This window comes from Ictalurus punctatus, chromosome 9, assembly GCF_001660625.3.
Source record: "Ictalurus punctatus breed USDA103 chromosome 9, Coco_2.0, whole genome shotgun sequence".
Lineage (NCBI taxonomy): Eukaryota > Metazoa > Chordata > Actinopteri > Siluriformes > Ictaluridae > Ictalurus > Ictalurus punctatus.
The window spans coordinates 10196592-10217661 of NC_030424.2; the positions used below are offsets into that span (position 1 = coordinate 10196592).

The following is a 21070-nucleotide window of genomic DNA, read 5'->3' on the forward strand; positions in this document are numbered from 1 at the left end:
AAAAAAAAACCTCTGTGAAATCTGTTGTATGGATTTATGAATTATGTTTTTCAGTATAGTGCTATATCACTTCCCGTATTTTAATGTTTATTTTATATATACATGGGGCATATATATATGGGGCTTGACGGTTAAGGCTCTGGGTTACTGATCAGAAGGTCGGCGGTTCAAACCCCGGTGCAGCCAAGCTGTCACTGTTGGGCCCTCGAGCAAGGCCCTTAGCCCTCTCTGCTCCAGGGGCGCTGTATCATGGCTGACCCTGCGTTCTGACCCCAACTTCCTGGCATGCTGACGTATGTGAAGAAAAGAATTTCAATTTGTACATGTATATGTGACCAATAAAGACTCATTATCACTCATTATATACACACCACAATGCATCACCATGCCTTTGTTCAGTTTCTACTAAATACCTTTTCTGAGGGATGCCACAACTGTCCCTAGTGGAAGTGAAAGAAGACTTTTTGCTTGTTTGTTTTCCAAAAATGTTATTTTATTTAAATAATAATTTGCTTCATTTGTTGTAGTGCTCAGTTAGGGGGGGAAAAGTCTTTAACCAACAAATCAACATTTAGATGTACATTAAACACTACTAGAGCAGCATGTTGGTGCAGAGTGTACCGTTGCTGCCTCACAGCTCCAGAGTCCCTGGTTCGATCCTGAGCGTGTGGTTAGGGTTTGTGTGGGTTTCTCCGGTTTCCTCCCAAAAACATGCCGGTAAGTGGATTGTCTAAGCTAATGTGTAACGGATGGCATCGTGCTTGCCTCAGTGCTTCTGGGAAAGGCTCCTGATCCGCTGCAACCCTGGGCAGGAGAAAGCCTTTACCGGATACGAATGAACGAATTAATGAATAAACATTACATTTAACTACATTCTTTTAATAAAAACCAGAACAGATATTAAACCTTGATGAATACTACTTTAGATATCAAACATAGATGAAAACCACAGTATATTAGATATCAAAAAACATATCATTATGCCAGAGGCTAGTGCACTTCAAAATACCTAGGCTGCTTTCGACAACCACTTATAGATATTTAAATTAATTTGTTAATGATAAACTGTATTTACTTTGAAATTAATTTATATATCTGTACTGACACATTTGGTTTGTTGGTGACGCACTTTAAGTGCGTTTTGAAGATCCTGTCTTCTTCTTGCTTTTCTTAGGGGCTGTGTAGCTGGACGTGTGGTGTTCTTTTCGATCGTATTCATCATGGCCTTCCCTTTGAGGGAAAAACCAAATGAGTAGAATTAGATTACAATCAAAAGAAAAGATTCATCAGTTAAGATGATTTCTATAAGTAAAACAACCGATAAATAAAAAAATTTAAAAAACCAATAACAATAACACAAATGATTTAACCAGTAGAGATCAAATATACTCAAAATTATACTTGAGCATGTACAAGTTCTGCAAAAAAATAAATAAATAAAACAAACAGAGGTGCACTCCTTAAGACATAATTTATTCAGGGTTTCACAAATTGTGCAATAATTGTGATCCCCAAGGTACAAATTGTACAATGTGCATCTGTCTGCATGCACTCTGGAATGAATCCGCAGGGATGCCACTAACAACAAGTTTAATCCTCCTTCTTATTAACTGAAGAAAGCTACTGAAGAAAAACTATTTCAGATATTTGACTTTGCTGTGAGCTTTACCCTGTTTGGATCAATTCCAAAATCTAGTCATTTCACGTGCTAGTTACAGTGATAACTCCACATAAGTCCTATAGACATTCAACCACTCGTCCTTTAGATATCGCACTAATAAGAATCTTGGACAGACATGCAGCTGAACGGACGGCAAATTCCTGTGACTACAGGATAGGCGCAGATTTCACTGGGAGAGCTATTTGGGAAGTGGAAGCTTCCCAAATACGGTAAGCCGTTGAACCTCTGATCAAAAGGTTGTGAGTTCAAATTCCAGCACTACCAAGCTGCCACTGTTGGGCCCTTGAGCAAGGTCCTTAGCCCTCAACTGCTCAGTTGTATAAAAATTAGATAATTCTAAGTCGCTCTGGACAAGGGTGTCTGCCAAATGCTATAATTTGATGATGTTCTGAAAGAGTTGAAAGACATTGGAATTGAACAAATATAAACAGTACCGGTCAAAAGTGTAGACACACTCACTATCATTTTTTTCTACACATCTTAGAATAACAGTAAAGTCATCAAAACTCTGGAGTAACACATATGGAACTATGGGAATTATGTTGTGATAAAAAATCCAAAATAAATCAAAATAATTTAGTATTTTAGCATCTTCAAAGTAGACGCCGTTTTTGCCTAGAATTTCCAGAAATGTTTCCTTGGCATTTTCTCAACCAAATTCTTGAGGAATCCCCTGAGATGTTTTTTAAAGAGTATTAAAGGAGTTCCCACCTATGCTGGACACTTATTGGCTGCATTTTAGAATATTTCGCTCCAAGTCGTCCATTTATAAAAAAAAAAAAAAAAAAATCTGTAAATAAAATGATAAGTTTTCTAATGAAAGAAATGAATATGTTGGCACAGGTATATTTTTGTCTACAACACCGATTTCAAACATTTAATCATACACCTTCAGATCAAAAGGTTTTTAAGATCATGAGAAACATTCCAGTCGAGGGTCTCCAAACCACTGACCCGTGGTGTAGTAAACAGAATAATAATGAACGTACACATGTAAAATAATGAAGTCGAGCTAGGCCTGCACCTCTCTATTGGGTGATGTGTCTGCGTCTCTCCTCCTGTAAACACTGTCATTGCCTTTTCTGCATTCGCCTGAATTGTTTTCATTTGGTTGCATATCGTTATATTTGATCACATATTTTCATTTGGTTGATGGTATTTTTATTTATCCTATATTTTGGGTACAATTTTATGTATATTTTGCTTCTACGAGATGATGCACTTTAAGGTCCAGTCTAATTTGATGCAAAGATTTGTACATTAGCAGGAATGTAGCACAACATGGAGGTGAAAGCAGCGGTCTGTTTATTTAAATGTGAAACTGCAATAAAAATATGTTGTCCCTAAAATCAATTAATAATCGTGATCTCAATATTGATCAAAATAATCGTGATTATCATTTTCGCCATAACCGTGCAGCCCTAATACTAGACCGTGTACTATACTATGCCTCCAACATAACAAATCTGATTTAATACTATAGTACCTTTTAAACCTTTAAGTTACCTTTACTAGCTTAATAGTGTGTGTACGTGTGTATGTGCGCACGCACGTTTTGGAGTGCACCTTAGCACTTGTAGCCTCCACTGTTTTATTAGTCATTGTCAGACAGTGTTTGATAACTAAAATACCCCCCCCCCCCTTTGCCAGTATCAGCCAGAGGAGGATGTCCTCCTGGAGAGTTTTTAATTAATTAATTTTTAGTTTATTTTTATACCACACCGTGGTATCGACTTTGGTATCCAGTATCGGGTACTTTTGGTGGTATCGGTACCGACTACTGAATTTTTAGTATTGTGACATCCCTAGCAGCAGGCGCATTGAGTTATTCTAACCTTCTACAAATAAAGTACAGCTGCTAGATGATCCACTTATGTGCTTTCGCCTAAAGACAGATAGCTGAAATATTAAACACATGCATTATATTTAGCTTCTTTCTCACGGCATGCTCAGAAGATTAAAAAAACATTGTAAGTAATGAGGTATTCACATTCACATCTATACAAAAATGAGGTAATGGAAACTATTCATTTTGTTTAGTGGACATGAAGTGGTCCTTACCTGAAACAGCGGTTGCAGTACAGGTCCTGGTCGCATGTGTGGCACCGAATGGTGGCATCTTGATTACAGATACAGCACCAGGGCAGCTCATCTTCCTCATCATCATCCTCCTCCTCATCACGTGTGGCACTCCAGTTCACAGAGACAGCAGGAAGCTTTGTTTTAGATGACTGAGATGGAAGCTTAAATAAATACAATACATAGTAAGGATGAAATAAATACATTTCAGGCATGTGTTAATGAAACTTGAATGTGTGCTAGTTGAAGTTGAAGTGCCCCCCTATGGCTGAAACATGAATTACACACTCTCTAAAGATAAAACTTCCTCCATTTCTGCTTGCTGCATTCTAACACCTTACTATGAGTGGAAGCAGGGATACTGAAAATCAGATTTAAATATTATAAGCAATATATATACGGCTTTTCAATAATTTCCTGCTCTGGTGGGATATACAATGGTGCTTGAACCTTTGTGAACCCCTTTTTTTCCCCCACTTCTGCATAAATATGAACTAAAACGTCATCAGATTTTCACCTAAGTCCTAAAAGTAGATAAAATAGAACCCAAGTAAACAAATGAGACAAACATATTATATTTGGTCATTTACTCATTGAGGAAAATGATGTAATATTACATATCTGTGAGTGGCAAAAGTATGCAAACATCCAGCATTAGCAGTTTAATTTGAAGGTGAAATTAGAACCAGGTGTTTTCAATCAATAGGATGACAATCAGGTGTGTGTGAGCACCCTGTTTTATTTAAAGAACAGGGATCTATCAGAGTCTGTGGAAGTGTTTCATGGCACGAACAAAGGAGATTTCTGAGGACCTCAGAAAAAGAGCTGTTGATGCTCATCAGGCTGGAAAAGGTTACAAAACCATCTCTAAAGAATTTAGACTCCACCAATACACAGTCAGACAGATTGTATACAAATGGAGGATATTCAAGACCATTGTTACCCTCCCCAGGAGTGGACAACCAACAAAGATCACCCCAAGAACTGTAATAGTCTGCGAGGCCAGAAAGGAACACAGGGTAACTTCTAAGCAACTAAACGCTTCTCTCACATTGGCTAATGTTAATGTTCATGAGTCCACCATCAGGAGAACACTGAACAGCAATGATGTGCATGGCAGGATTGCAAGGAGAAAGCCACTGCTCTCCAAAAAGAACAGTGATGCCTGTTTGTAGTTTGCTAAAGATCACATGAACAAGCAAGAAGACTAATGGAAAAATGTTTTGTGGATCGATGAGAAAAAAATAAAACTTTTTGGTTTAAATGAGAAGCGTTATATTTTGGGAAAGGAAAACACTGCATTCCAGCATGCATTAGAACCTTATCCTACCTGTGAAACATGGTGGTGGTAGCATCGTGATTAGGGCCTGTATTGCTACATCTGGGCCGGGACGGCTTGCCATCATGGATGGAACAATGAATTAAATGAAATGAATGAAATGAAAAGAAAATGTGTACATGCCCTCGTTTGCTGTGTGATAAACTCAACTGACTGAGTACAAACTGAAAGTGTGTAGAAATCTTGTTACCTGCTTCTTATTTGAATTGGGCTTTTCTTTATTTTCTGGGCCTCTGCGCTCTGGAGGGATGTTATAACCACTGGCTTCATCTAAAGCCGACTCTTCTGACAGCTAGAAGCCAATAAATAAATAAATAAACAAACAAAAACAAATGTTTTGCTGGAATAAATGACTAAATAAGAGTCATGCATCTTTAGGAAAAAAAAAAAGAAAAAAAAAAAGGTTAAAACTAACTAAAGCAATCACAGAAGCTGTGTTTCCTTTATAGTAATACACTGACAATATTTGTCAAACTTATTATTAATATTATTGTCAATAATACAACATTTTAAATAATGGTAAGAACAAACTGTACATATAATATATTAATATAATATTTATTTCTACAGACCCTTTTTAGAATCCTGGCAATTGCTTCCTCCTCGGTCTCTTCATCACTGTCAGGTTGCTGGAAGTCTGTCATAGTGACTGAAACACACAGACACAGCAATACAACATTAAAATTACACTCGAATTCCTGGACCAGTAAATGCAATGCACATTTGTAGATGTTGAAACAATAATTACAATAACAACTGCTTTATCCTGATCAGGTCGTCGTGGATCCAGAGCTTATCCTGGGAACACACTCTGGATGGGACGCCAGTCCATCACAGAGCACCACATGTGCGCGTGCGCGCACACACACACACCCCCACACACACACACACACACACACACACACACACACACACCCCCACAGGCAATTTATATTACTCAATCCATGTACTGCCATTTTCTTGGGGAGGTAGGTGGAAATCCGGAGCACCAGAGGAAACCCACACGAACACAGAGGGAACATGCACAGCAACTCCACATAGACGGTAACCCGAGCACTGGACCGAACTGGGGCAGTGGAACTGTGATGCCACTGCTCCACCTACATTGAGCTATTTTAATTTTTCAATTTGAGGTACACTATTATGCCATAATCCTATAGTACAATTATTGTTCATCTGTTTTCTAGGTGATATAATTTATGTTCAATCTGTTTCTGCATTCAAATAAATGCGGGTAAATGAACACATTTAAGAGAATTTATTGATGTGTTATTGATACCATATATTATTATAGTACTGATAATCAGTCTTCCATCGCAGGTGCTTTTAATGTATGTATGGATTTGAGGAGTGTTGGAGTTTGTATTAGTTTCACATCTAGAGACAGCTTTCACAATCCAAAATTTGTTCATTAACAAAAACTTTCACACTACCTACACTTCCAGCAACATGAAGTTACCTTTGTCTGGGTCTCGCCCCTGCAGCACAGCCAGTCTCTTGGCTACCTGAAGAAGCTGCCCCTGGCCGTTTTCATCTCGTTTCAGCTCCTCCATGGCCTTGGCCAGCAAGCGGCTCTTATCCTCCTCTATCTGCTTGAGAGACAGCTGCTCACCATCCAAATTCTCATCCACTGTCCAGCTTGCTTGCTTGTTTAGATCATTTAGGGGTGTGACTGGACTCTCGGAGTTATCAGCTATATTAGATCACATAAAAGTGGGACAAAATGGCCAAAATATCTGTAAATGTATAAACTAAACGGATGCAAAAAAAAAAAAAGGTACACATTAATTTGAACTGTAATAAACAGGACAAATGTTCAACACGCTCATCAAAATGAGACTGTGTAATAAATACCATCAGGGCACTGTTGTCCGTCAATAGCAACCTCCTCCGTCATTTGCGTGATCAAGTCATTGGCCTGTTCGGTTTGAGTCCTGCTATCAGGAGGCTGGTGAACCTGCATACAGTAAAGTCATACTGATGTTTCAAACATCAATAAACAATACAGCCGCACATTTTGGTGGTCAAGCAGAATTTCCAAAACATTTGTCATCAGCTCCCATCAAAATATTGGAAAAGAACTCAGGATTGTGGTGACTATGTGATGTCAGTAGTTTTCTATCAACAGTCAAGTTGGTCTCAGGTAGGAGTGCAGTGACGTACCAGAATGACAGTATACCGGAAAAGAACATCTGAAACAGTTATGCTAATAAACGTACATATACACTATAATGGCATAACTAATAATATTCTAAGAAATAAATGTCCACATGCATCATGTACTTGAAATATGCTACAGGTGCTACCCAATTTTTTAATACAACACACATACCAGGAGAAAATGTTTTATGGCCAAGAGCCATATTATATATAAAATATAACACTTTCCTTAAAGTCCTTGAAGTTTTGTGGATTTTAGTATGAATATGCGAGCCTTAAGGTTATCTATAAGCTAGTCTGCTCTAAAACAATAACAAAGTTCGCATTTCATAACAAGCTATACGCATTCAAAATTTACAGTCCCTCTATACCACCAATACGGAGGAACAGTTTTGATGACATCATTCTGCACTTCAGTTTCTCATCAGATTTTCTGTCCAATCAAATGCTCTCTAGAATCTGAAGTGTGCCGCCCCCAACTGTTGTAGGCTTCCGGGCTGTGAGGCAAGCTAAACGCTACTGGCTATTTAAAAAGGGGGAGGAGCCACTCGATATGTCCCACCCTGACTTTCTGTTTCAGTGAACACTATGTCCACACATCGAATAACGCAGCATGTTTCAAGGCCCTTCATGGGAACTTTAATAAAATAATTGAATATATTCCATGCCTCTACTTGTTTACCCTGCATTTATACTAGCTAGCAAGCTGATGTTGCTCTAAGGTTTGTGTGCGTGTAGTGTCTGCTGTTATAACTTGTACTCCTAAACTGTCTAACTGTTTATCATTATTAATTTGCAGAATATTGAGATCGATATTTAAAATCTGCTTGCTGCTCTTCGTCATCCGAATCGCATCTCTGTGTTCAAAAGTGAATGATTGCCTGTCACTTGCAAGTGTGACACAGGGTTATGCACGATGTCCCGCTTGAAAATAAGGTTTATACAGATACTCTAATATATAGAAACCATGACACTAGATGTCTTCATACCATACTTTTATTCTGAGTGTACCACCTAAAGCAGATGGTTTCCCCTTCAAAAAGAGTCCAATATTTGATCATTCCAACCCTTTAAACAATATAGAACGTAAATAACCCATAAAGAACCATTGTGCATCATCCCAATTTAGCCTTATACATACTGATGGAGGAGCTTGAGAAGGAGGCTGTCTTCCTTGTAAAGCAGCCAAACGGTCTTCCATTTCTCGAGCCGAAGGCACTGGCTGATCTGGAGCTTTCAGTGCAGCGAGACGAGTCTCTATCTCCTTCTCAGATGGTATGGATTCTGCAAATGATGGAAAGGACGATGCGTATCTAGTGCTGAAGTGTACATCTTAATTCTGTTAATGAACGTGGATTACTCCTACTTGGTTTTGTTTCCTCTTTCAGCTTCTGGAGTCGTTGTGCAATCACTTGGTCCTCCTTACTAAGACCCTTGGTTGAAATGAGAGCTGATGTATTATTCGGTCCACTAGCATGTCTGGGAGGCTGATGAGGTTGAGTCTGTTTGGCTTCAAGCGCAGCAACCCGCCTGCAACCCAAGATAACGTTAACATTAACATTAACTAATGACACTGAGCAATATGGAGAAGATTTATAAGATGCCAAAAGCTTCTCAGCTCGTACTTTTTGTAGTTTTCAGGTGGTGACCATCTTGCAGCATCATTCGGTTTTCCACCACTACATGTACAAAACAGCATTTATACCTCATTTATATAGATCATCCGCAGAGCATGTTATGGTATAATGCATTGTGTATCAGAAAGCAAACCTCGTGAGATTGCCATGGCACTGCTTGCAGACTTTTTGTTGAGTGTTACCGTAGCGTGGCACCGACGCTCTAAATGTTAGACACCCCGAACAAAATGAGTGTCCACAGTTTTTGCAGCCCAACTGTAATGAAATTGAATGTTCATTAGTTCATGGCAAAACCGGACAGGATAAACCTAAACTGACATACAGATATCTAACAAGATGTGACAATGACAATGTGACAGTGTTAAAAGCACTATATAAATACAATTTAATTGAATTATTCAATTGAATCATTATTAGATTGGTAAGACCACAAACTGAATCCACCAATACTTTTCATTACATATAATCAATTGAATATATTTTATATAGAGAAACAATGCTTATACACAAATAAAATGTAACAATACTATGTCTGCAACGTCATTTCAAATAGAAATTTTTATCAAATCATTTATCAAAGTAATATCACATCAATGTGTCTCCAGTTTTTGCAGAAGATGAATACGTGTGCTTCTCCCGCTACTAATTCATATAAATTATATTTTTAATCTTCATACAAATAAGCAAACCTCTTTTTTGAAGAGAGTGAACTTTGAAGCACAACCATTGCATCGCCTATCCATAGTTGGCCTTCCACTGGTGCTGTTGTAATGACAGTAAACACAACAGACGAGAATTCAACACAACACACGATTCCAACGACCGAAACACTTTTTATGCCATGTTCTATATATTTGGAAATACACAACTTAATGTGTTGCCAGACTCAGCTTAAATGTTTAATGAAGAAAAAAACAACAACAGGAGATACACAACACCAAATTCGACAACACTCCCATTTGTCAAAGAAGAAAAACACAGGAAGTAAAACCTGTTTTGTACGCTCACGGGAAATGTAGTCCGGGTAATCTTATTAACAGGTGACGTCCGGTTGAAATGATCGTTTGAATTTACTTTTTTGAAAAGGCAAACACGTTGTTTTTACGCAAATACAGACGAGTCTGCTATTTCTCAACAACACATTACATTGCATAACCTAAAACGGATTAATCAAACTATTTTGTAAACTACATTACCCAGAATGCTTTATAAAGAACACGGTTCGTTTAAGCCGCAAAACTAATTAGACGTTTAAAGATAAAACGGGAGGTGAAGCTAATCTGTAAAAAAATAAATAGATAAATAATAATAATAATAATAATAATAATAATAATAATAATAATAAAATTTTCGGCATTTAACAATGCACAATATTAATCGTAAAATAATCTGCAATTTACAATAGTTTTTTTTAGTCCACGTAGGAAGTTTGGGTTTGGGTCACGTGAACAGAATTGACCCAATCAGCGCGCTGTCAGTGTCCTCGCGGTTTTCATTCAAATCTACAGACAGAGACGGATGCAGACGTTCACGAGAGACTACAACGGTAAATAAATAAATAAAATATCAAATAAAATAAATAAATAAATACATTTGTTATTTATGGGTTGTTCTGCCTAGATATTGCTTATGAAAGGGCAAGAAAATTATGCAACTACTGTAACTAACTGTGACTAATTCTTTGTTCACAGGAAGACGAATCCTCTGGTTAGCAGCTAGCTCTGGGGAACAGCCTCGTTTCTTTTAAGTCAGTGCCTGCTGGGTAATTACAGGTAACTCTAACCTGGTTATGTCGTTTCACAGCTTGATGTTATTTAGACAGCTGTATGATTGCTGTTTGAGAGCAGCGATAGCGCTGATAGTCAATAACATTGAGACAGACTGCTGCTTATTCACAAGATGGAGGAGTGCATGCAAGCAGAAGATAGTAAACCTTCATCTTTGGCTGCTATTGAATTTACAGGTCTTGCTTACAAACTCACTGACCTGTAAGATAGTTTAGTGATTTAGTGATGATATGCACATGATCGGTCATAACATTAAAACCACTGACAGGGTTATCTGTTCCCCGCTTACTGTACCTCTGGAAGAGATGGCACCAGGATGCACTATGGGAAGAAGGCAAGCTGGTGGAGGAAGTGTGATGCTCTGGGCAATGTTCTGCTGTTCTGTTCAAATCCTTGGCTCCTGGACTTCATGTGGATTTTTGAGGCGTACCACCTATGTAAACATTGTTGTAGACACTCACGCAAGGAGTTGTGGGAAATATTTGCTTAAAAGGTGTCCACGGATTAGCACGTCGCAAATCTACCAGAAATAGTAGACCATCTGGGTACCTTTGGGATGCTCATTTCAACATACTATGATTTGGGACTCTCTAATTCTAGTTTCAGATATGGCTTGCACAATATGGATAAATTCACACACTTAAAATCTATATCCTGTGTTTGTATGTTTCTGTAAAGCTGCTTTGAGACAATGTCCATTGTTAAAAGTAGGGATGCACCGAAATTCAAATTCCTGGCCGAAGCCGAAACCGAATATGATGGAAAAACTTGGCCGAATACCGAACATGTAATTGATTTTTTTTTCGCATTTTTTCCATTCATTTTACCATTTTTTTTCACCGTTGCATAAATTAAATAGTCAAAATGTGCTTTTTAATATTTTGACTTGCTTTTCAAAGAAAAAAATCAATTACAAAAACAAGAATTTCAAAATATTTATTTAATACTGAACATTTTTTTTTCATTCCAGCAGGCATAGGCTACCAACAAGGCACAATATAACTTTAAATAAGTAAATGAGTAAAACAAAAATATTTTTATGTGGTCATCTTTGAGGCCCCCTTGAATAGCCGATGTTAGGCCTATAACTGACTGCTGAAAGAATGTAACACTCTGTAGCCTACAACAAAAAAGTGCATTGACAAGAGTGCAGAAAATGGTTATATACGGTTATATATGGATTACATTGGGGATATATACCGCTCGCGTCCCTGTACAGCTCGTGGAGTATTATAGTAAATATAGTATAGTTAGATACGTTGTTAATGCTATGTTCCTTGATAGATTTAGTTAGTTTAAACTATAGATTAGTTCATTTAGTCCCCGCTGGTTTTTCCGCTCCCAGTCCATAGTACTAGTTCATGTTTTTTGTTTTGTGTTTTGACCCTGTTTTCTGTGACCGCGACTCTGATTCCTGCTTTGCCCCGTTTATGCCTGTTTGCCGATAGCCCGATAACCCTTTGCCTGTCTTGACTACGTTTTTTTGGATTACGATTTGGATTTGTCTGCCTGCCCTTAAATAAATATGTCTTTACCTACTTCCGTACTCTACTCCCTTACATCTCGCGACGTGACAGAATACTCCGGAACAGAAACAAAATAAACGCACGTGTCCACAGTAAATTTCCGTCAACATCCGAAGAGCACGTACCTCGTGCATGCGCGCGCCCCCTCATCAAGGTTGTGACATTCGCGCGTCTCACTCTGGTTGCTAGGCTATTTGGTCGCGTCATCAAACACGTCATTGTTCAGTCAAATTTATTGAGCCTTTTTGGGTTTTTTTTTTGTGCTATTTTCAGCCGAATAATTTCGGTTGCCAAACATTCGAATTGAATTTAGTATGGATAGTATGCCAATTGGGACGCAGGGTCATGCTATCCGTACTAAATAGTAACCGGAATTAGAGTGTATATCATCACTCCTTTTGTGGAGGGTGTTCACTTGCTGCCTAATATATCCCACCCCTTGACAGGTGCCACTGTAATGAGATGAAATAATAAGTTATTTACCTCACCTGTCAATGGTTTTAATGTTATGACCAATGGGTGTGTAAATATTTTCACACATATACTCTGTAAACGATATCTATGTATCTATCTATTTATCTCTCTCTCTCTCTCCTGTCAAATATCAAAAACATAACAAGTGCGCAGGTATAATGGACATTTCCAGCAGACAGGAGTTTCAAGCACTTGATAACGGAAAACAATTGATAATGGAATTATCACGTATAGCATGTATGATGTTTTGCTAATCTCTTTTAATTACCATGTATTTGCATTTTATTTTCAAATCTTAATTGAGTTGAATGACTACCATTTTTTTTTTTTTAGTTGCCTACCTCACACAGACCTGTGAGATAAGCAGCATAAGGTACCTTTTCTAGTCAGTCACCGATAGTGCAGTCCACTGCCACCAGCTGACAATGGCAGAGGGAGAGGTGGAGTGGGAGTTATGCAAAGAGAACATCCAGCCTCTGAGATGTGGCCGAGACATCTCCGCCCTGCATCAAGCACTCAGTCAGCAGCAAGAGGGCACCACTAGTGCCATCAACCAACAAAAACAGTAAGCACTCCTTTTATATTCTCAGCTTAATGTTTTTCCATGTTGTGGGTTTTTATTTGTGTTTTAGATGGCATGTGTTTTTTTTACTCATTGAAAGCTCATGTTGTGGCAGTGACTTCAACAGTAGATTTTATTTTTGCGAATATCCAGAGCCTTCGAGTTAGAGCTTCGGATGTATGATGGAGATGACCCTCTTGATGTCTGGGATAGGTGAGATTGTCTTGAATTATATTCTTAATATCTATTTGCCACATGACTTGAGGAAAGCTGACAGCTTTGGCTTTTGCAGGTACATAAAATGGATAGAACAGACTTACCCGCAGGGTGGTAAGGAGAGCGGTTTGAATCTTCTTCTGGAACGAGCAGTCATGAAGTTTACCGAAGAAAAAAAGTACCACAACGATTCCCGTTATGTCAACCTTTGGATCAAATTCGTAAGTGCATTTCTATTTTCCCCCTGTGGCTGTTATTATACTTGTGATGTAATAAAAGCCATGTGCTCTGTTGTTTTGAATTATAGACAGAAAGCTGTCCTGATCCGTTAGATGTCTACCGGTACATGCAAGCTCAGGGAATAGGGACGTTGCAGGCGTCTTTTTACATCGCCTGGTCTGAAGAGTACGAGAAAAGGGGAAACTCACGGATGGCCGACAGCATATTCCAAGAAGGTTTCAAGTGCGGGGCTGAATCTCTAGACAGATTACAGCAATTTCACAAGTATGGAGTCTTGTATCTTTTCATTTTTTTAATCTAGATTGATTTACGTTAATAATATGATTCACAGAGCCCTTCGCATGCCTCAAGCCTAGCTGTAAGTAAATCCCAATCTATCTACTACTCTCAGGGCTTTACAGGCACGTGTGTGTAGGCAGATGATGACATCAGTGATTGATCAGGAAACAGATGATGAGCCTGACGAGCCTCAGAGGGCTTCACTCAACGAGCTGAAAGCCAAGGGAAAGAAAAAAGCTGTTGCTCCTATCAATAGGGCGACTGGAACCGTTGGCTGTGAGTAACTGATCTACTCACATAAAAACTTGCATAAAATTCCTCGCTTACAAAGACCAGTATTTTTTTTCCAAAAGTAATTGGTTTGGTTCACTGCAATACTTATCTGGGCCCACAACTGGTCCACAGCCCACTAGTTGATGACCCCTATGCTGACTATTCTGATGATGTGAACAGAATCATGTAAAGCATGACTTTCTGCTGAAGACCTATATAAATATTAGCAGGAGCACATTTTTAAACTACTAACGAGGCAGAAGGAAGAGAAGCAAATGACTATAAGCAAGTGACTACAAGCAAGTGACTACAAGCAAGTGACTTTGCTTGTATCTCTCTCATTTGTAAGTCGCTTTTGATAAAAGCGTCTGCTAAGTGAATAAATGTAATGACAAATTGACAGCATATTGATTTCTTTTTGCACAGATGCCAGGGGTCTGCAGTTTAAACAACCAGTTGGGCCAAGTCAGAACAGTCGACTCATGATATTTGATGAGAATAAGGAGCACCCTGAGCCTCAGGAACACAAATTAGAAAGTTGGGCAGCCCGTCCAACTGCTAAGGCCAAGGAGAATGAACAGAAACCTGACAAATGGACCAATGTTAAGGTACAAGGCATGGCATTTTGTTTTTATTTTATTTTAATTATGGGAAAAAAATCAACAAGTTCCATTAAAATGCTGACCAATCGGCCATATATACAACCGTGTGTGTGTGTGTTTGGCAGGCCTAGTATTATCTTGGTATGCATCTTAACACATTAACACTCATATTTTCTCTCTCGTTACCAGTTGCCACAGAAGTCCAGGTTTGGACATAGTGTCGTCGCTCCACCACCAAAGCCAAATTTCCAGCCCTTTGTGGAAGAGAGTGATCAGCCTCCTGTCGTGTGAGTGCTCTCTGAGATCCTACTATCTGCTGGCCTTATCATGCTATTACATGCTAATTAGACCCTCAGCCTCTGGATTTGAATGGTGTGCTAATAACTGAATCATTTATCTGTCTAGTTTATCTCCTCCATTGCTTTATAGGACCGAGGATCTTGCGGTCATGTTTAGACGACATGTTAAAATAGGCTTTGAATCTCAAAAATTGTGCGGCTGTGACTCAGGTGGTAGAGCGGGTTGTCCACTAATCGTAGGGTTGGCGGTTCGATTCCCGGCCCACATGACTCCACATGCCGAAGTGTCCTTGGGCAAGACACTGAACCCCAAGTTGCTGCCGATGGCAAGTTAGCGTCTTGCATGGCAGCTCTGCTGCCATTGGTGTGTGAGTGTGTGTGTGAATGGGTGAATGAGACACATTGTAAAGCGCTTTGGATAAAAGTGCTATGAGTGCGCCATTTACCAAACAACTACCTCTTGGATAGATAATGCATTATATAGGATGAGAAGCTTTCATTCCATGCCCTTTGTACAAACTGCAAGTACTGTTGTTGTACCACAGACATTTGGATTGAAAATGTACAGCTTATTAGGTAAGCTACATGAGACTGAGACTACACAGAACTAAATAAGACTACACAGACTTACACGGGACTACATAAAGCCCCCTAAAATACAGTGCAGCGCCAATCAGTACACAGTTCTGGTGTGGATAAAGTGTGGATAAAATATAACATGTTGTGCAAAAAGATGTAATTTTAATAATAGAATGCTGTAAATCTAAACCTAACATACTATGACCTCGTATTCAGCAGATAAGCTTATAACATATATGGACATAGCAGTTACTGAGGTAGCAGCCATGTTATATCCTGATGATACCACAGCCATCTGTGGCTAGGAGCCAAAGAACAAAATCAGCTACGCTGTCTGGATGCAAGGGATGGTATACTCTCCCTCCCTTGTCAATCACAGCGGCACTGTAGAATCAACTGAAAGCTACGAAATTGATTAAATAAACCACCGATAGGAAACTGGCATAGGATTTAGGGACCGCGACAACTAGGATAGTGGCAATGGTGTAACAAATTAAACATCCTAATGGACAGAAAAGATATTCTTATTGCCCTTTGCCTTACTTTGAAGAATGTTTCTATTCATATGAACCTATTTTCTGTATGAGCCCAGATCACACTGATTGATGATGTAAGAAAATGTAGTCATTTTCTTTAATCACATGGGATGACACAGGCATGTGTATTTTACAATCAGTTTTAAAATTTAGCCAAGCTTTTATTGGGATCAGTGTGAGATGTAACAATTTTAAAAAAGGCTGCACAGTGTCAATAATAAAACACTTCAGAACATGCTGTTATAGATAATTAAGCCATGGTCTGTCTGAATACTCTGTTCTGATTGGCTGGAAGGTATGCATTCAAACTGTTGGATGGAAAAGTAGTTCCAGTCAGTTTAATCACCGTTTTAAATGAATGTGCAACTGTAACCATAGTAACATACAGTTACAGTAGCATACAGTAGTTACACTCACAGCTTTATTAGTAGAGATGCGGCACAAGCGCAGGTAATTCACACGTGCACAATCTCTCTCGTGCTCTCTCTAATAACTATCATTCATTTATATAAGTGTAATCTTATCACACTACTTTATCTGTGTGTGTGTGAATTCTAGATCTAATGACCCAGATTTATAAATTAACTAATGAAAATTAACCATTGTTTTTATCCTATCAGTCAAATTTTGCACTGCATACATCAATAGCAGCTTTACCTTGTTAATGCATGGTATAAGCAGGATAATCCACAGCTAGGTGTGCGTTACACCTTGATTCATGTCGGGTGATTCTTTTCCTCCACGTCGTGCATTAAAATCATGTTATGCACACCTAGCTGTGGATTATCCCTCACTTAATTAACTTTTTGGTGGTAACAGTAACTCTGCTTCACCTTGAGCCATATGACATTACCTTGTGATTATTTTCCTGATTATTTTCCTGTAACAGCACACCTGCTGTGTTGTATTCCTTACAAACCTAGTAGGAACTTCAATTTATTTTTTGCATGAATGTATAGGAATTTTGAAATGTATTAGAAATTCAGGGAACCATTTTGAGGAGGGGGGATAAAAGAATGGATTTGCTATTGTCAAAGAAATATTTTATTATTGTATTGCACTAAGAAAGCCTCTCTAAAGCAGATCACATTTCATGACACATTTCATCTTTTTACATGAGTAAATCTGATCATGCAACGTTTATATAGTCATTCTGGGATAATTCTTTCAAACTGAGTTTTTAAAATAAGGAAAAGGTCAAGAATCCCGTATAAGCAAAAATATTTATTTATTTATTTATTTGTACAAAGTGTTTGTGAAAGACTCAGTATATTTATTTACACACATGCATCGTTCTATGCTCTTTAATCCGATTATATACTTTTTCCTCCAGAACTCCATGTAAGATCAACCCAGCAGTGAACAATGTACTTTCAGCACGGAGGCCACGTCGTGAGGAGCAAACGCCACTGAAGAGGCTACAAGAGATGCAGCTCCAGCAGGAAGATGAGGACAAAAGTGGAGAGAAGAGCATGTATTGCAAGGAGCTGCTTCTCAGTGGGGTCACTGAGTTTTCCTTTGAAGAGCTGCGTGCTGAGCGATACCGCCAGAAACGCAGCCAGAGACTGGAAGCTGCCAGTATTGACGCAAACAACCAAGAAGAACCACATACTAGTCAAAAGGACTGACGAGAGCAAATCGTCACGTCCATGAGCTAGAGTCAGTGTTTGTTTTCATGTTGTTGTACCTAAAGAAGTAGAATCTGAGAAGTCTTGCAAAATGTGATATTTGTGCTGTGATTGAACGTGTCCAATAATTGAGTACCTGAAACCTTCTCCTTCAAATATACTGCGTATACTGATACTTGACTGACTGTGTTCCAGGTTTCTATTTCTATAGTTGTTCTTATCCATGTGATTTTGTACATATTTCTTTTTATATATAAAACTACTCTCAGTATCTTGTGTTGTTTTTTTTATATGTTGTATCAGCAATTATGTTCAAGTATTGTCTCCAATGTAAACTTTTTCAGTGGGGGAAATAAATATTGAACACGTCAAGTCAAGATATTTCCAATGAGGCAATTTACATGAAATTTGCACCAGACATCAGTATTAACTCAAGAAATCCGGAAATATAAAGAATTACAAGTCCATAAATGAAGTTATGATAAAGTGGAATGACACAGGGAAAAAAGTATTAAATTATGAATGGAGCCCTTTACCAGAAGATTCTTGAAAGGAATCTGCTGCCATCCAGCAGGATGATCAAGATGAGATGTGGGTGGACCTTCCAGCAGGACAACGATCCAAACCATATTGCAAAGGAAACTCTGATGGCTGATTAATTTCTTCATACAGGAAGCGTCTTGAAGCTGTCATTACAAATAAAGGCTTCTCCACCAAGTATTAAATACATTTCAATTAGCGTTTTCAATACTTTTTTCCTGTGTCATTCCTCTTTATTACACAACTTCATTTATGGACTTTATTGTTGTGAATTCTTCATATTTCTGGATTTCTTGAGTTAATACTGATATCTGGTGATAATTTGATGTGAATAGCCTCATTGGAAATATAATTACTGAAAAAAATGTTAACACGTTCAATACTTATTTCCCCCACTGTATGTAAATGGCTTTAGCAGCTTTTGGGCATAATGACACTGATACTGTATGACACACACCTTGGTAACTCATTGCAACAACCACATAGGTTAATAAACACAAGCAGTTCTTTTTCAACAGTGTTTGTGGTGACTTAAAAAAAAAATGTATATACAGATCGCTATGTGACATAGAAAAATGTGGCAGATGTTACACTGAAAAATATTGTTCCATTGATCATGTATACACTGCGTGATTGTTTAACCACTAGGACAGAAAAAGAGAGAAGAAAATATAGTGACAGACAGCCAAGTACATAGCAGGAAAATGTGGACCGTTAAATCTTAGTCAGGTTTAAAATGTAGTTTTAGAATTAATGAAAAAATATATTGTCTTTTCTGTGGCTGTTTGAGAGTAAATATCTTTTTGTATCCTTTCAGTGGGAAAAAAATAAAGTAATTATACCCTAGTACGGCAGTTTTCATGCTATGCTTAAAACACTCATGGAAAAAAATATTAAAAAGTTACTCAAAATGTCTTTTGATAATTAAAAAATTACTACCCTTCTAAAGACATTCTATTTGAACCCTCTGAAAGGGAAACATTACTGTAGGATTCTACATACATTATATGGCCAAAAGTATGTGGACACCCGACCTTCACAATCACACCCATATGTGGGTCTTCCCCAAATTATTGCCACAAAGTTGGAAGCACAAGATTGTCTAGAATGTCTTTGCATGCTGTAGCATTACAATTTGCTTTCACTGGAACTGGAAGGGGCCCAAACCTGTTCCAGCATGACCATGCTCCTGTGTAGGGCTGCACGATTATGTCCAAAATGATCATCCTGATTATTTTGATCAATATTGAGATCCCGATTATTTATCATGATTATTAATTGAGGGATAATTTAGGGACAACATTTTTATTGTACTTTCATGTTTAAATAAACAGTCTGCTGCTTTCACCCCATGTTGTGCTACATTCCTGCTAATGTACAAATCTTAACATCAAATTAGACTGGTCCTTAAAGTGCATCATCTCGTAGAAGCAAATTATAAATAAAATTGTACCTAAATTGTAGGACAAGTAAAAATAAAAATGCCGTCAACCAAATGAAAATATGCATCAAATATAGCAATATGCAACCAAATGAAAAGAATTCAGGCGAATGCAGAAAAGGCAATGACAGTGTTTACAGGAGGAGAGACGCAGCCAAACCACCCAATAGAGAAGTGCAGAGATGACGTAATTTTGTCCCGAAACCTGGAAGTTAGCATCACACCGGTTCCCTGGACAAAAAACGCAATAGGATTTTCACATAGGCTTTTGAATAATTTCAAAAAGGGCATGCGAAAACGAGCTTGTCAATTATGACCGTATTTAGGAACATAGTGTGAGCCACGACAAATTATTTCAACCTTCTGATAAACTAAATTTAATATTTTCAGTTAATTTTACAGACTGTATGCCAAAAACAACCGTTAACCTGTTCCACCTTGTAAACAAATACAATAAACATCAATGTTCAGTGTTTGAAGTATGCTCCTCTTAAATATATTTAAAGCTACACTATTAGACATTTCCACTGCCATGGTTCTGGGCTGGAGTCAGTTCTCCTCTGTGTATATTGTGTATATATCTGAATAATCTCATACAGGATGTGATTGGATTTATTTACCTATTGGATTTATTCGCCAGATGCAAAGAACTTTAGTTTAATAGTGTTAATTAGGGATGCACCGATCCAGATACCAATCTTTTTCTTTTTTTTTAAAGCTTTAATCAGGAGGTCTGTCAAACAGTTAAATGTAAGCTCTCTGCACATGGTCACTGTTAATTGAATTAAAATAATAGCAATGAGAAATACTGTTGGTTAATTGATAAACAAGCATAAAATATTTATTTTAAAATATTTTAAACAATAAAGAGTCCTAATTAAAAGTAGACTAACACAAAAATTATCCATATTAGGAAAAAGGCTAATACCCTACTAAGCTTAATATCAAATTGATATTAAATGCAACCCATAGTGATTAAACATCAATTAATTTCTCATTTTATTTATATTTTATGAAGTTATTATAATATCTATTTTTATATTAAATGATTTATTTATAACTAAGAACATTTTCTGTCTTTACATTTTCATTAGTTTTGTGTTTGTTTGTTTGCTTGTTTATCATTTTTAGATCGGTTCATCCCAGTACAATGTTGCCATGTCTGCTGATAATATTTAGTTAATTTGGGAGT

The 21070-nt window shown here is 37.8% G+C and overlaps 2 protein-coding genes across 7 annotated transcripts; one reads left to right on the top strand and one right to left on the bottom strand.

Moving 5' to 3' along the window:
- Positions 1-446: 446 nt before the first annotated feature.
- Positions 447-9877, bottom strand: zfyve19 (zinc finger, FYVE domain containing 19). 6 transcript variants are annotated; one of them, XM_047157575.2, is made up of 12 exons: positions 9586-9875; positions 9030-9151; positions 8885-8938; positions 8626-8789; positions 8401-8543; positions 6954-7056; positions 6559-6792; positions 5672-5748; positions 5290-5391; positions 3743-3924; positions 1130-1230; positions 447-804 (listed from the first exon to the last, which is right to left on the bottom strand). In XM_047157575.2, the coding sequence occupies exons 1-11, from the start codon at positions 9637-9639 to the stop codon at positions 1131-1133; spliced, it is 1335 nt and encodes a 444-aa protein (XP_047013531.2). In that variant the 5' UTR covers positions 9640-9875; the 3' UTR covers positions 447-804; position 1130. The 6 variants fall into 6 exon arrangements, with proteins under 6 accessions (XP_047013531.2, XP_017331078.2, XP_047013530.2 ...); XM_017475589.3 differs by having other exon boundaries at positions 447-820; XM_047157574.2 differs by having other exon boundaries at positions 1106-1230.
- A 475-nt stretch (positions 9878-10352) lies between these two features.
- Positions 10353-18952, top strand: bub1bb (BUB1 mitotic checkpoint serine/threonine kinase Bb). Its single transcript, XM_017475593.3, has 10 exons — positions 10353-10442; positions 10588-10668; positions 13017-13248; positions 13399-13458; positions 13538-13682; positions 13769-13965; positions 14093-14256; positions 14680-14861; positions 15045-15142; positions 17603-18952. The coding sequence occupies exons 3-10, from the start codon at positions 13109-13111 to the stop codon at positions 17895-17897; spliced, it is 1281 nt and encodes a 426-aa protein (XP_017331082.2). The 5' UTR covers positions 10353-10442; positions 10588-10668; positions 13017-13108; the 3' UTR covers positions 17898-18952.
- Positions 18953-21070: the final 2118 nt, after the last annotated feature.

Bases quoted from the DNA above. Each gene is read 5' to 3' on its own strand.
- bub1bb (XM_017475593.3), top strand. From the start codon at position 13,109: ATGGCAGAGGGAGAGGTGGAGTGGGAGTTATGCAAAGAGAACATCCAG. The intron at 13,966-14,092 runs GTATGGAGTCTT...TACTACTCTCAG, and splicing joins AGATTACAGCAATTTCACAA to GGCTTTACAGGCACGTGTGT. The intron at 15,143-17,602 runs GTGAGTGCTCTC...TTTTTCCTCCAG, and splicing joins AGTGATCAGCCTCCTGTCGT to AACTCCATGTAAGATCAACC.
- zfyve19 (XM_047157575.2), bottom strand. From the start codon at position 9,639: ATGGATAGGCGATGCAATGGTTGTGCTTCAAAGTTCACTCTCTTCAAA. The intron at 6,793-6,953 runs GTATTTATTACA...GATCTAATATAG, and splicing joins CGGACAACAGTGCCCTGATG to CTGATAACTCCGAGAGTCCA. The intron at 3,925-5,289 runs GTAACAAGATTT...TATTTATTTAAG, and splicing joins CCAATTCAAATAAGAAGCAG to CTTCCATCTCAGTCATCTAA.